The sequence below is a fragment of the Podarcis liolepis genome (genome assembly GCF_965112155.1).
Source record: "Podarcis liolepis genome assembly, chromosome: 9".
NCBI lineage: Eukaryota > Metazoa > Chordata > Lepidosauria > Squamata > Lacertidae > Podarcis > Podarcis liolepis.
The window spans coordinates 4,373,875-4,388,361 of NC_139564.1; the positions used below are offsets into that span (position 1 = coordinate 4,373,875).

At 45.2% G+C, this 14,487-nt stretch overlaps 1 protein-coding gene across 5 annotated transcripts in view; it reads left to right on the top strand.

The window, feature by feature from the left end:
• The window catches only part of ALMS1 (ALMS1 centrosome and basal body associated protein), a 73,861-nt gene that overhangs the window by 24,258 nt on the left and 35,116 nt on the right, over positions 1–14,487 (top strand). For all 5 annotated transcript variants that reach the window (XM_083520396.1, XM_083520395.1, XM_083520392.1 and 2 more), the window contains exons 5-8: positions 515–2,771; positions 7,048–7,207; positions 8,506–9,897; positions 10,190–10,320. In XM_083520396.1, coding sequence (XP_083376522.1) covers positions 515–2,771; positions 7,048–7,207; positions 8,506–9,897; positions 10,190–10,320 — 3,940 coding nt within the window. The remainder of the gene's footprint in view (positions 1–514; positions 2,772–7,047; positions 7,208–8,505; positions 9,898–10,189; positions 10,321–14,487) is intronic.

Genomic DNA, 14,487 nt, shown 5'->3' on the forward strand with positions numbered 1-14,487 from the left:
CAAAATCATGTCTGTATGTTGTCAGAGGGGTGGCGCTGTGGTCTAAACCACTGAGCCTCTTGGGCTTGCCGATCAGAAGTTTGACAGTTCGAATCCCCACGACAGGGTGAGCTCCCGTTGCTGTCCCAGCTCCTGCCAACCTAGCAGTTTGAAAGCACATCAAAGTGCAAGTAGATAAATAGGTACCGCTCCGGCGGAAAGGTAAATGGCGTTTCCGTGCACTGCTCTGGTCTGCCAGAAGCGGCTTAGTCATGCTGGCCACATGGCCCGGAAGCTGTACACCGGCTCCCTCGGCCAATAAAGCGAGATGAGCGCCGCAACCCCAGAGTCGTCCGCGACTGGACCTAACAGTCAGGGGTCCCTTTTATGTTGTCGGAGACAGTGACTTATTAAAGTCCCTTTTTGAAGGGGAATATTGAGCTGTGTTGGACCTGGAAATCTTTTCTCTCTGGGTTCTGCTAGGCCGCAATGCAGGATTGTAATTCTGGCCCCCCCACCCCCAATTCTCTTTCAGAGGGACTCCAGATGCTTCTAATGTTGCTTCCGAAGAGTCTTCAAGCCATTTGCGGATGAGTGAAGCTGTGCGGCTGGCAGCCACAGATGTCAGCTCAGACTCTTCTCTTCTCTCTGATTACTTTAAACTGTCTCAGCATCCCTTGGCTTTCAGCAGCATGGCACCTAGCAATACCAGCCTTGGCAGTTGTCTCTCCCAGCATCCCCTTTCATTTTCTGGGCCCACTCCCAGGGAACAGGCTCATCATAGTGAGCAGCACACACAACACCTTGATGCAAGGACTGAAACCTTGGGCTCCAGCGATGAGAATTTGGGAATCCCAGGTTCACAGAAGCAGCTAAATCCGCAGTTGGCAACGCCTCTTCCTCCGAATGAGTCTTGGGGACAGGATCTGTTCCTTTTGGACAGCCGTGTGCCAGCACCTGTCCTCCTTGAAATTCTGGAGAAAGAGGTGGGGTTATCCAAGCATTCTGGCTTCTTATCTTCCGAGAGTTCATCTGGCAAAAGTGTTTTGGGAAAGGATCCAGTTGAAAACGAAATGAGCCACCTAATGGAAAATGTAGTTCTTGGGGAAAGGGAGTTGGAAACCTTTGCAGAACCACCTGGGCAAGAAAGAAGAACTGTTCCTGAGTGTGATTCGTTGAACGCACTCCCTTATTCGGAGGGAAAGCCCTTTAGAAATACCGGTAATTCAGAACAATTATCTTCAGACATTTCAAATGTGTCCTTCAGGGGGCAAAGGATGGGTTTGGGTGATTCTTGCATCATCCCTGGGATATCTTCAAACCCTTTTCTGAGCAAGCAGGAGTTGCAGCATGTTTCTGAAGCTGCATTTGAGGAGCAAAAGAAGCTTGTTCCGGCTTTTGCTGACGCTAAACTTCATGTCCCTGCACCCCACCAGCCAGTCTTTGTAGCTGCAGAGCATGGCAATATCCGTAACATGGTAGAAATCCAGATGGGAGACAAAAGTGAATTAATGCATTCAGACTTCAGTATAGAGAGGGAACATAAAGATGTCGGAATTTCACCTTCCTTTAACGAGGGATCATTCATTTTACATCTGGCACATCCCGTTCATCATTCTACTCCAGGAATTTTTACCACTAGAAGTTTGACTCGGGAAGTTCCTGCTATGACATACCCGGTCAAAGCTGTTCTTCAGTCCTCTCTCCCTTGCTTACACGAGGAGTTCTCAAATAACTCTTGTTCCAATACATTCCTTCCTTCCGTGGAAGAGCCTCGCGTACCTTCTCTGGATGATACTTGCATACCCTCTGCGGGAGAGCCGCTTGCCCTGCAAAGTGGCCAAGCATCAAAAGATGAAAACAGTGGTGGTCTCCAGGTCCTATATCCTCTTAAAGGCAGGATTCAGTCTCTACCTTCTCTCAACTTCATGGAGAAGGTTGGGGCATGGAACATGAGTCATTCAGCTGAGAGGATGTCTGATGCCTTGGCTTTACATGGCTCCAGTAGCGTTTCTCCTAGGCAGAAGGCCTACAGTGCAATAGCAGATTCCTTGAACCGCATTTTGTTAAAGCAGCAGAGCCAGGCTGATCTTAAGGCAGGGCTGGCAGCATCCTTTTATGGGCCAAACTCCATGACCAACCTGCATGTTTATGATAAAAACCCACCACAGGAGCTGCCACTTACCAGGTCTCAGTCTGAAAACTCTGTGGTCGCACTCAGCAGAGAGATGCCAAGGGCTGAAGTAGGTCATGAAACGTCCCACAGTGAAGATCTTCATCCAGTAGAAGATAAGGGAAGAGTTTCAGGAGTGTCTGGAGTCAAGCAGAGTGATGCTAACATTGAGGATGCACATTCCCAACATTATACAGCTGTCCTAGTCTCCACTGTCTCCAGCGATGAGGAAATCGGTGAAAGTGCCACTGGAGGAAATCCAGATAATTTTATTTCCAGTGAAAGAGTGGCTGAACTCCTCAGAGAAGACGCCAGCTTTCTTAGTGGTAGCCAAGAAAAGACAGATGGCTGTCAAGATAATACCAGAGAATTGCCGGGTTTTCTTCCTTGTACCAACCAGATCAGTTTGGGCCATTTTAGTGATGTTTCACCAGATAGCTTGAATCAAAGAACTAGTCCTGGGACAGGCAGCTGCGCTGACTTGAGACTTTCTTCAAGACAGTCTTCAAGACGCTCTTCAATGCGATCTTCAGTTGTTTCTGGAAAGTTGCATAGCAGTTTGGAAGAAATATTCAAAACTCCATGTGACAGGGAGATAAACATCGAAGAAAGAATACCTGTAAGTTAATTTTGCCACAATATTTTAAAACGTCGTCGTTTGCAGTTACAGTTGGTACACTTGCTTCACAGCCATCTTATCTTATGGTATACCTATAGTGCATACGCATGAATTCCTTGAGGGTCTTTCTACTCCGTTAACCGTTGGAGACAGGTATGCATGGTACTTTTTGCCAAATACTTCTTCCATCGAAATAGATGTCCTTATCTCCACATGTATGGAAGGGACAGGAGTCTTGAACCAAGGAGGGGGTGGGTAATTGGATCTTTCTAGTATTGGCATTAGCACTGAAACCAAGGAGCCAGTGTCAACAGTAATGGAACATGCAAACATAGAAAGGTCAATTACATAGGTAGCATTTATACCAGAATAGCAACTACAGTACAGTGGTACCTTGGGTTAAGTATTTAATTCGTTCTGGAGGTCTGTTCTTAACCTGAAACTGTTCTTAACCTGAAGCAATACTTTAGCTAATGGGGCCTCCCGCTGCCGCTGCGCTGCTGGAGCATGATTTCTGTTCTCATCCTGAAGCAAAGTTCTAAACCCGAGGTAATATTTCTGGGTTAGCGGAGTCTGTAATCTGAAGCGTATGTAACCCGAGGTACCACTGTACTTAGTTAAATCTGTAGAAGGGACTGAAACTGAACTCTGCCGTGGCAGATAGGAGGTTCAGAGTGGAAATATCCTTCAAATAGGAATCATCCTGCATGTACAAAATTGAGCATGTCAGAGAGAATCTTCTATCCCAGACATTTTTGGGTGTGCCCAGTGCCTTATGGTGCCTAAGGATATATATTTTATATATTTTGTCACTTTGAAAATAGGAAAAATAAAACTGTAAATTAGAAACCACCATTGTGGTGAAAGAAAAGGACAAAAAAGTTAAAAAAAAATAGACCTCAGCATTGTCATGGGAAACAGAAAAAATATGCTTTGGAGTGGTAAAAAATTAAGTAATTAGTTCCTTTTTCAAAGAAAATAACTTCATTAGCTGTTTCCTGAGTTCTCCCCATATCTGCCTACTAGTAAGATCTGCTAATCCTTCCCACTGCCCTTGTTCTTCTCAATGTGTCACATTTTGAAGCATTCCAAACAAAATGCCTGAAAAATTGTCTTCCTTTGTGGCATAGTAAATTGCCCAATTTTTATCGAGGGTGGATGGGAGGAAGGCAGCTTTGGACAAATTATCACGTACATAAAACTGAGGCCTTACAGTCTTTCGGTGAGGACTGTTGTGTAACAAGAATGCACAAGCCATTCCTTGTAAGATGGATTGTATAGGGCATATGCTGAGGTTGTTGGCATGACAGAAGAAGTGAATCAGTGTCTTTGCAATGAGAAGAACAAGACAGGATGGCTAAGTGGTGAGGAGCTTAATGTTTTCAGACTATTGCATTGAAGAGCTGCCTGTGACCTTCCAGTCTCTTCCTTCTGGGCAGACATACTGAGATACTCCATGCCAGAAATCTACTCTGTGACACAAGCCCAGCTTTTAGTGGAGTCTAAGTGAGAAAATTATTCACACCCACATGTCTCTAACAACAGAAGAAGCTGGTACAACAAACTCCTGGCAAAGCACATTTCAGACCCTATAAATATTCTATTCTTTTCAAGTTATCTCTAGCACGAAAGCATGCAAACTGCTGACATGGAATGAATGCCCACCTGCCTTTTTAACAGCAGCGCCTGAAAATTGGTCTTTGGTAATAAAAGAATTACTTTGATGGTGGCTGCCTGTTAATATTTGCCCTTGTGGGTTCCTGGAATAAATACATGCTCATTTATGAATTTGTGAGACTTTTGGAATAAGCAGTTTTCTCTCCCTGTTACCTTTTTTTTTTTTTTTTGGTGCCAGATTTTCCTGCTGTACCAATTTGGTCTTTCAAGAAATGTAGACCCCCCACCCACCCCAAATGGCGCAAGAGGGGCAGGACAAAGATGAGGAAATGTTTCCTCTTTTTATATTCCCTCCCCACCAATCTTCTTGCCAGGTCTAACTAGGGGAATCCGAGTGAGAAAGCAGTTTTCCATGTTCTTGTCACTTGCTGGAGCAGGACCCACAGACACGAGCGTGCACCTGCCTGTTTGTGGAAATGTGATCTGTTCACACTGCGCTGTTTGCAGTAGAAAGCACACTTAGGATGGGGATACCTATAGCTCCTTCACTTTATCCAAAACCTGGTGTATTAGAGCAGATGGGCTTCATCAACTCTCAGGTGTCAAAGAGATAAACAACTACCTGACATTTAGAAGACATCTGAAGGCAGCCCTGTTCAGGGAAGTTTTTAATGTGTGACATTTTAATGTATTTTTAATCTTTGTTGGAAGCCGCCCAGAGTGGCTGGGGAAACCCAGCCAGATGGGCGGGGTACAAATAATAAATTATTATTATTATTACAGTGGTGCCCTGCAAGACGAATGCCTCGCAAGACGGAAAACTCGCTAGACGAAAGAGTTTTCCGTTTTGGAGGTGCTTCGCAAAACGAATCTCCTATGGGCTTGCTTCGCAAGACGATAATGTCTTGCGAGTTCCTGCGGGGTTTTTTTTTCCTTTCCCCCCTTTTTCTAAGCCGCTAAGCTGCTTATCAGCTGATCCGATAAACCGATAAGCCGCTAATACCGCTAATCCGCTAATCTGTCAATGGGCTTGCTTCGCAAGACGAAAAAACCGCTAGACGAAGAGAATCACAGAACGGATTCTTTTCGTCTTGCGAGGCACCACTGTATTATCCTCTGGCTTAGAAAGGGGCAACCCTGCTCCCATTGCAGTTCAAAGGCCCCAGGGTGAGTAGAGTTAGTCTCAGAGAAAGCAAGGCTATTCCCTCCTTCCCTTTCAGACCCATGCAGAAAGGAAACAAGTGGCTTGCTTCTTTTCAGCCTGACTCCCAGAACTCATGCCTGCAGACCACCCTGTCCTGTCAGTGTTTGCAAATATAGTGCAACAACATACACATTGGCCTTACCAGCTCAGAAATAATTCCACACCTCTAAACGTGGCAATTGGCATATGCAGACCCTTTCTAAGGGGAAATGTAATTTTGCGCATCTATGCCCTGGCCTGCTTTGGAGGGGGAACCGGAAGAATACATGTTCATAACTCCCCCTAAACCCCTAGTTTTGCACATTTTGTGGCTGTTGTTTCCCCCAGCCTGTTGCTACTTCAGGGCAGGGAAGAGCAGATGAGTCCCTGTTGCTGATGAAACTGAGCTAAGGCTCCCTTCAAATGTAATGCCCATTTTGCTGGAAGTCGTGCTGTGCAAGAGAGTAATAATCCCTGCATACCAGTGCCTAGACAAGGAAGTCTCTTCCCTTTTTGACACCGATTGGCCTGGAAAAGGTGGCCTGGCACCTTTTCATTAAGAGGTGTGAGAAATACCTAAAGGTTGAGGGTTTATTTTACACTTGACAAAAATGTTCGTTGGATCCCTGTGGTTGGCATCTGAGATTCAGCCACCTTGCCTGCAGTCTTTGAGGGAATTTGTCTTGTAAATCAGTGCCAGGGCCGATTTATCAGAATAAATCATGCATTTAATATACACAGATGTGACAGATTTTCCTTTCCGTGATTTCGCCTTCATTTCCAAATATAGTTTAGGTATCAGGTAATTAATGTCTTTCTGGCAAGGAAGAAACATGGTGTGCCTGCTGTGGAAGGGCTTTTAATTTTGCTGGAAAAAAGGGCTGTGAGTGGTTGCTTATTTGGGCTTTTAAAGGAATGTGGAGGGGTGTGTGTGTGTGCGTGTGTGTGTGTGTGTGCATGTGTGCTTGCACCATATCCGAATCCGGTTAAATACAGTTGTGAGCATGAAAGTAGGTTTCTCAGAGTTTTATAGTACCTTCCTCTCCAATGAAGGTACAGGTGTGGCCAAACTCTGGGAAACTAGATCCTACTGAGCTGCCCAGAGTGGTTGGAGAAACCCAGTCAGGTGGGCGGGGTATAAATAATAAAATTATTACTACTGGACTACAGTTCCCATCACCCCTTGCCATTTACCATGCTGGCTGGGGCTGATGCGAGTTGAAGTCCAACTGCGTCTGTAGGGTCACCAGTTCCCCACCCTGAAACAGAAGTTTTGTAGTGTTGGTGATTGAATGAACGGAATCCAAATGAACAGATTCCCATTCTGTGTGTTGCATAGAGTTGCATGTGGAATTATTTCTGCCTTTCAGGTTTTGTGCTGTTTATGTAGAGTGGTGGTGGTTGGCGAAATTTGTATTTGTACGTGGCAGTCCTTGACTGCTGCCCCAGATTAACTGTGTTCACTTTTTGCATCAGGTCTACCTCCATAACCTGGGCATTGATCAGTCACCTTCGTCCATTCTGACTCCATTTATGCCCCGAGGACCAGTCAGAGAAATAGAATTCTCTCCCACTGAGCTCAGAACACTGAAGACGTCCAATGATTTGTTAGCACGACGCCTGCAGTTATCGGAAGGTAAGGGCGGGAAATGAATCTGCTTCATTTGTGGAAGATTGGTGGGTCTGTCAGCAGCTAATAGCCATCATCACTAACGGTAGTTGTTGGGGAAGGCAGCTACCTTCATGCCATGTTTGTGGACTTCCCAGCAGCTCCTGACTGGCCACTGGAAATCTCAGCTAGATGGAGCCACCTCCTAAACCCCCCTCTCAAGGCAGCTTGAAAGCACAAAAACAACCTAAACATTTGAAGTGAACACCCTAACAAATAAACACTGGTGGCAAAGATCTGCTTGCCCACTGGGAAAGTCCGTCAGAATGGACTCTCAGTTTCTGGAAACTGCAGACAGTGGGTGCCTGTCCTATCTTGGCAGGAATGCTGCTCCACAGAACAGGGTCAGCCACACTAAAAGCCCTGTCCGTGTTACTCTGTGGGTCCTATGGTTTCTCCTGCTGCTCATGACACTGGTAAAGACTTCAATGTGAATCTTCTTTTCAGGTGTTCACACTTTATTTGCAGTGAAGCTACCTTTTTGACTTCCTATTTCTGAAAGGTGATCTGACAAGAGTCCCTTGTTCATTAGGGTTTCCCGAATTTGGCAGCAATCCTCCAGTTTTCTTACATAAAATTTCGAGCAGCTCTTTACCTGTCTTTGAGATAAACACTGCCTGTACTTTCAGTTATCTTTTAACCCTGGGTCATCAGACGGTCATTTTTTAGCACTATCTTCCTTCCCATGCCATATGGAAACAGACCAGTAAGCAACTGGGAAGCTTTTAAATGGGGTATGTTGGTGAACCTGACTCTGGTGGTAAAAGGTAAAGGGACCCCTGACCGTTAGGTCCAGTCGCGGATGACTCTGGGGTTGCGGCGCTCATCTCGCTTTATTGGCCGAGGGAGCCGGGGTACAGCTTCCGGATCATGTGGCCAGCATGACTAAGCCGCCTCTGGCGAACTAGAGCAGCGCACGGAAACACCGTTTCCCTTCCCGCTGGAGCGATACCTATTTATCTACTTGCACTTTGATATGCTTTTGAACTGCTGGGTTGGCAGGAGCAGGGACCGAGCAACGGGAGCTCACCCCGTTGTGGGGATTTGAACCGCCGACCTTCTGATCGGCAAGCCCAAGAGGCTCAGTGGTTTAACCCACAGCGCCACCCACGTCCCTCGACTCTGGTGATTATTATGCTCCAAATAATTTACTTTTCCGGTATAATTACCTACACCATGTTATTTCAGTTCGTGACAAGGACTTATGATTATTGAACATTGGCAAGGGATACTTGGAGTTCTGACCATTCTTCTTTTCCTTCTAGGAGACTCGGCCTCTGTGATAGATGCTATACAGTCAAGCTTTGACTCTTCCATTCATAGTGTGCATGCCCCAGCTGGGTCAGATCCTGGTACTGATCATCTACTGCCTACAGAGTTCTCCCATCAGCCTTCCAGAGACTGCTTCAATCAGGGCAGCATTGTATGCCCTCAGTTGGAACTACCTACTCCAACTCCAGAGCCAAGAGAAGGCACTTTTGAGTCTTCCGCTCCGCCTAAGACAGCAGAGCAGAGTCACGTAACCCCAGAATGGCCATCCAACATCCATTCTGGTGAGGGGAGATCTCCAAAATGTGTACAGAGACTGATGGAAAGATTTGATTCAAAGGAACTCGGTGTAAGTCAAGACCAACTCTCGCCTAGCTCTTTGGCTCATGGAAAAGATGAAGAAAGCATAAGTCAAAAAATCAGTTCTTCAGCTGTCCTTCTTGGAGGAGAAAAAGATTGTTTCTATATAGGATCTGAAACATTAAAAGAGATCCAGAAAATTCTGGCAGAGGCAGAAACTAGGAGCCCAAGCCGAAACTTTAAATCCGCCTCATCCATCTCCTCCACTGACCTGGACAGTTCATTAAAGCAAATGAAAAAGATGGATGGCTCCGGAGATTCTGGATTGTTCAAGGGGAGCAGCCCAGGAATTCAGAGAATGTGGTCATGGGATGAGACGCTGGCTAGGCAAAGTGTTCACAGTTACAATGTGCTCCCCAAAACAGCTAGCTTCACTGGTAGCTTAAAATGTGATGGTCAGCCAGCTGCTGATGTCCTCAGCAATGATCAAATTCTGCCAGAAGAGTCTATGCCACCCTCCCAAGTAACGGTTGAAGAACATAGGACCGTGAAGCCTGTTAGGCGATCAGAGCCTGAAGGCTGCAATAGTGCCACAGTAAATAAAAGCTTGCCCGTCTTTGTAGACAGCGCTGCAGACAGCAAGTTGTTTACCCCCAAAGATCTCAAAGAATTAGCAGCTACGTCTAGCGCAGGGTCCTTAGACAGCGCCTCTAATATTTGGGAGGACGGTCAGCAAGTCTTGCAGAAAACCAGGAAAGAAATGGGTGGCAGTCATGGAAGTGGAAACAGCAGCAGTGTGGACTCGCTGGGTATTAAGGTGAAGAATCTTCTGCGGTGTGAACGTCCCATTTTACACACAACACAGTGGGGGGAGGGGGAGAAGCACAATGAACATAGTCAGAAACAAGTCTCAGCTGGAGCCCGTGTAGCCTGTAGCAAAGGGGATCTTGCATCCCAAGAGAGTGAGAACGGCAGTAGCTTGGACTCGCTGGCTGCTCGTGTCAAAACGCTTCTGGAAGACGAACGCCCTGTAATGCATGCAGCCCAGATACTTCAGAGTGCTGAGGAGGAAGAAGAAAAAGCACGTGGTAAGGAATTGAACCGCAGGAGTTCCATGAAGCACAATTGCTATTGTTTAAATGTAAAAGAAGTCGAAGTATTTCCCCAAGAATCAGTGAAAATATCAGTCTAATCAGAAATCAATCCTGCAAAATTTTAGCAGAACATACATTAATATTGCTGTCTTTCAAACTCCCTGTTTAATAACCGTTCTTGGTTTGTGTGTCCATAGCAGTTACCTTAACAGAACGTGGACCACCTGCCAACACATCGGACTGAATTAGCAACTTCTACTCTCATTTTCTGTGATCTCTCTGGCAGCCTGGGTGAAACTGAAGCTGACTCTTCAACCTGCAGACGCCGAGGCTGATCTAAACGAGGAAGACCGGCGGATGATAGAAGAGATCAAGAGAATGCAGCTTTTGAGTGCCAGGAAAGCTGGAAATGTTAAGGTAAGAAGGAACCAGGGGAAACCAGGAGGCAGATTTAGGAAGCATTGTAGGGTTAGGACAGAATTACAAGCTTTGGCTTGTGGACCAGCATCTTACAACTGCTGAATAAAAAAAAAAGTGTGCCCTGCATTCGGAAGGCAAGGGACTAGCTCTTCTTGCAGTGCAAGTCAGAATGTCTGCTGTGAGAAGTCTGGTCTTTCCTGGCTCTGTCTGGATATTACGGGGACTGAAGCAGAGACTTTGCATGCAAAACATGCACTCTGCTACCAAACTATAGCCCTTCTGGTGTGAGCTGAATGTGCAGCTTGGTTGCGCCATAGCTAGCACAGCTTCAGCTGTTAGTGTGCGCACATAAATTCTCAACCATGGTTTAGTGTTGTGAGGATGAGACCAAGCTACATGGAAGAATATGGCCAGGAGGAAGACTTGGGTAAGAGTTTAGTCTCACTTTTACAGACTCCCAGCTTAGCATTATGTTTGAAGCAGGGAACCTAGTTTAAGCTAATAAGATTCATAACAAGGATGGTTATTCTGTTCTGTCGCTGACTGTGCTATTTTAATGCTGAATTCTTCTAATGTATTCATGGTTTTTTTAAACAAATCTGTATCTGCAGTATTTTATTGCATTTAATTTGTTTCTGTTTTGCTTGAAATATTTGCGAACTGCTTAGAGGTTTTTCTGAGATGTGAAGCTGTATACAAGTTCACTAAATAAAACAGATAACAAGCCAAGTTCAAGCCAGGTGTGAAGTTGTCTTGTTATGAAACTTAACAGAGCTTGTTTTAAACTGGGACTCCTGGTTCAAACATAATGCTAGGCAGGGATTCTGCTAGAGTGAAACTAAACTTTGCTAAAGTTGTCATGCTGGCCACATGGTAGAAGGAGGGGAAGAACACAAGCTTGATGTTTGGCATGGACTCATCCACATAGCGCTAAAACGTAACTCAATATTACAAGCAAATTTGGCCTATGTCTATTTATTAGCAGCAGATCATTAGTGTTTGTGGGACATACATACAAGCTTTCTGTCTGCAAGGACTCCTGTCAGATCCCTGTTGGTGAGGATCTCGTGTTTTATTTTTATCTCGGCAGTGAAACTGACATTAGGCTTGTTTTATGTATATATGCATGCGTGTGCATGCATGCACAGACACATTTTTAGTTTTATGTTGTAATTAGTACATCTTACATTGCAGTTTAGGGACGCGGGTGGTGCTGTGGTTTAAACTACAGAGCCTAGAGCTTGCCGATCAGAAGGTTGGCGGTTTGAATCCCCGCAACGGAGTGAGCTCCCGTTGCTTGGTCCCTGCTCCTGCCAACCTAGCAGTTCGAAAGCACATCAAAGTGCAAGTAGATACGGCGGGAAGGTAAACAGTGTTTCTGTGCTCTGCTCTGGTTTGCCAGAAGCAGCTTAGTCATGCTGGCCTCGTGACCTGGAAGCTGTATGCCGGCTCCCTCGGCCAGTAAAGTGAGATGAGCGCCGCAACCCCAGAGTTGTCCGCTACTAGACCTAACGATTAGGGGTCCCTTTACCTTTTTACATTGCAGTTTTATTGTAGTTATTTATGAAAACCAGACAATAGATTGTATGTTGTCAATTGAAAAGCATAAACAGGAAATAAGTGAGACTTGCGTAGCTGAATACCTGCTTTCCTTAATATACTCAAAATCCAAAGGAGCCGTAGTAATCTGCCCCACATTTTGAGGGCAAGTTTACACAGCTAATGTCATAGTCCCCACTGATCATTTCTTCTTTCCATCCCAGCTTGCCTTCCATTACGGGGTATTGCCAGAATTGATAAGACATTGATTCTGGTGAATCACCATATATAATACCAGATGCCAGCAACCATTCACTTTCACACTGCCAGTTGATAATAAAAAATATAAAGTTTTAACCCATTCTTAGTTTTATTGTATTAAGTCTCCTACTGCCTAGAGATAACTGTAATTAAGCGGCTTACAAATTGTTGAAATGACATAAAAAAACACCCCTTCCCTATCTTGCTGCAGTGGGTATGAAAGCTGCGCCCTCTGTCATCAGAGGACCTATGCAGAAGACCTGATTTTCAGCACCTTCATGTCACACTGATTTCACTCTCCCAACCCAGCATGCAGCAACGAGGATGAAAACTGGGCCAGCGGCGGATCTCGGGGTCTCCAATGTCTGTGGCGCCCTGTGCGATGCAAAAATTCAGCTCCCCTCCGCTTCTCGCACTCCATTCTAAATTGTAGTTGTGGCATCCCTGGCGGCACACCCAAGGCTCTGCGCCCAGTACATGCTCCCCTAAATCGGCCTTTTACTGGGCCTCCTTCTTCTCAGCTGATGCTCACCAATGAGCTATGGAGCAGAGAGGGACCTCCTCATTGCCATGATGGGGATAGAAATATCCCCGCCCCCAGCCAACCTGCATGAATTAGCTTTGTGGTGTGTTTTGTGCAACTCTGTGTATGTATAGCTTTTGTGTGTGTTTATAGGTTTTGCCCCACCCACCACTGGGAAACAGCTCCTGACCACAGATCCCGAGGAAATGCACACCCACCCCTACCTTTCAAATGCTAGTTTGCCTGCTTATGAAACTTCCGCCACTATGGAATATATATTGTCCAGAGTGGGCAGGACAGCCTTGACCTTATTCCCAGGTGTTGACATAGAATCATAGAATTGTAGAGTTAGAAGGGACCAACCCCATGGAATTCAGGAATCCCCTTCAGAAGAAATGGAATGAGCCTCAAGTGGCTGCCTAGGCCATATCCCACCTCCATACGTGCTTTCAGGGTTACTCATACAGCTTGCTCTCAAACAATAACAGATTTCCTGGCCTTCCATATACCCGAAGGAGCGTCTCCACCTTCATTGTCCAGCCTCCTCCTCTGAGGGACTTCTGCTGATACCCTCATTGACAGATGTGAAGTTACAGGGAACCAGGCAGAGGGCCTTCTCGGTGGTGGCGCCCGCCCTGTGGAACGCCCTCCCATCAGGTGTCAAGGAAATAAATAACTATCTGACTTTTAGAAGACATCTGAAGGCAGCCCTGTTTAGGGAAGTTTTTAATGTGTGATGTTTTATTCTGTTTTTAATATTCAGTTGACAACCGCCCAGAGTGCCTGTGGGAACCCAGTCAGATGGCGGGGTATAAATAATAAAGTATTATTTACCTTTTTACATTGCAGTTTTATTGTGGTTAGTTATGAAAACTTCCCTTTAAATGTTTGATGTTTTATCGTGCTGGGTAATAATAATAATAATAATAATAATAATAATAATAATTCATCTCAGGGATGCTTCTGCTGGCTTGTTTCTTCAATATTTTCTAGAAAGCCCATTTAAGGCCTGTATCTGATTATTCTAAAGTTCAAACACACACCTTATCCGGTCATTTTCAATCCTGCACATGTCTTTGATAGACAAGTATGACAAAGTAATGTGAGAAGCGACTGTGCTTCTTGACGTTGGGGTTGCAGCAGTGGTGGTGAGGAGGGAGACCTTTTGTATTAACGAACTCCTTAATGCCAGCAGCATCTTGCTTTTACGTTCTTGAATAACTCATAGATATAAATGCCTGTTGATTTTGTACCTGTGTGTCTTGTCTGTTCCCAGCGTAAGAGAACAATGCCTCTGCCTCCAGTGCTGACGTGGGGGTGAGGTGAGGCTTTGCAGCATGTTTTGAAGCGTTGAGTAATGCACCTGAATGCTGTTTTTCTCTAATTGCTTCCAAGAAACAGTTTTCACTCCAGGAAGCTGGAGTTGCTGAATTTTCTGCATGCATCTGAAAGAGGTTCCTTGTTTGTTTGTTTGACTGACAGTTTGCTGTGTGATCTTTGCTCTGAAAAGACGTGTTTTGTTTCAGCCTTTCTTACTGAAGCAGGCTGGTGTTTTTTGCTCTTTGTTTTTACTTGTGCCAAATAAGTTGTTTTTACTACATCAGGTAAACAAGAGGATATCTCTTTGCATTTACAGTATTGTATCGCTGCCTCCAAAGGAATAAGGGCAGCTTTTATAATTTCTCTCTCTGGCTCACAAAAGACTTGACGTTAACTGCAGAAAAGATGAGAATTTTTATTCTATTTTAATGGGCAATCTTGATCTGTACCATGCCCAAAAGTGTGCTTCGTTTCAGTAAAGCTGCAAACCTCACATGCCAGGGGTTTTCTTTATTCCTTTT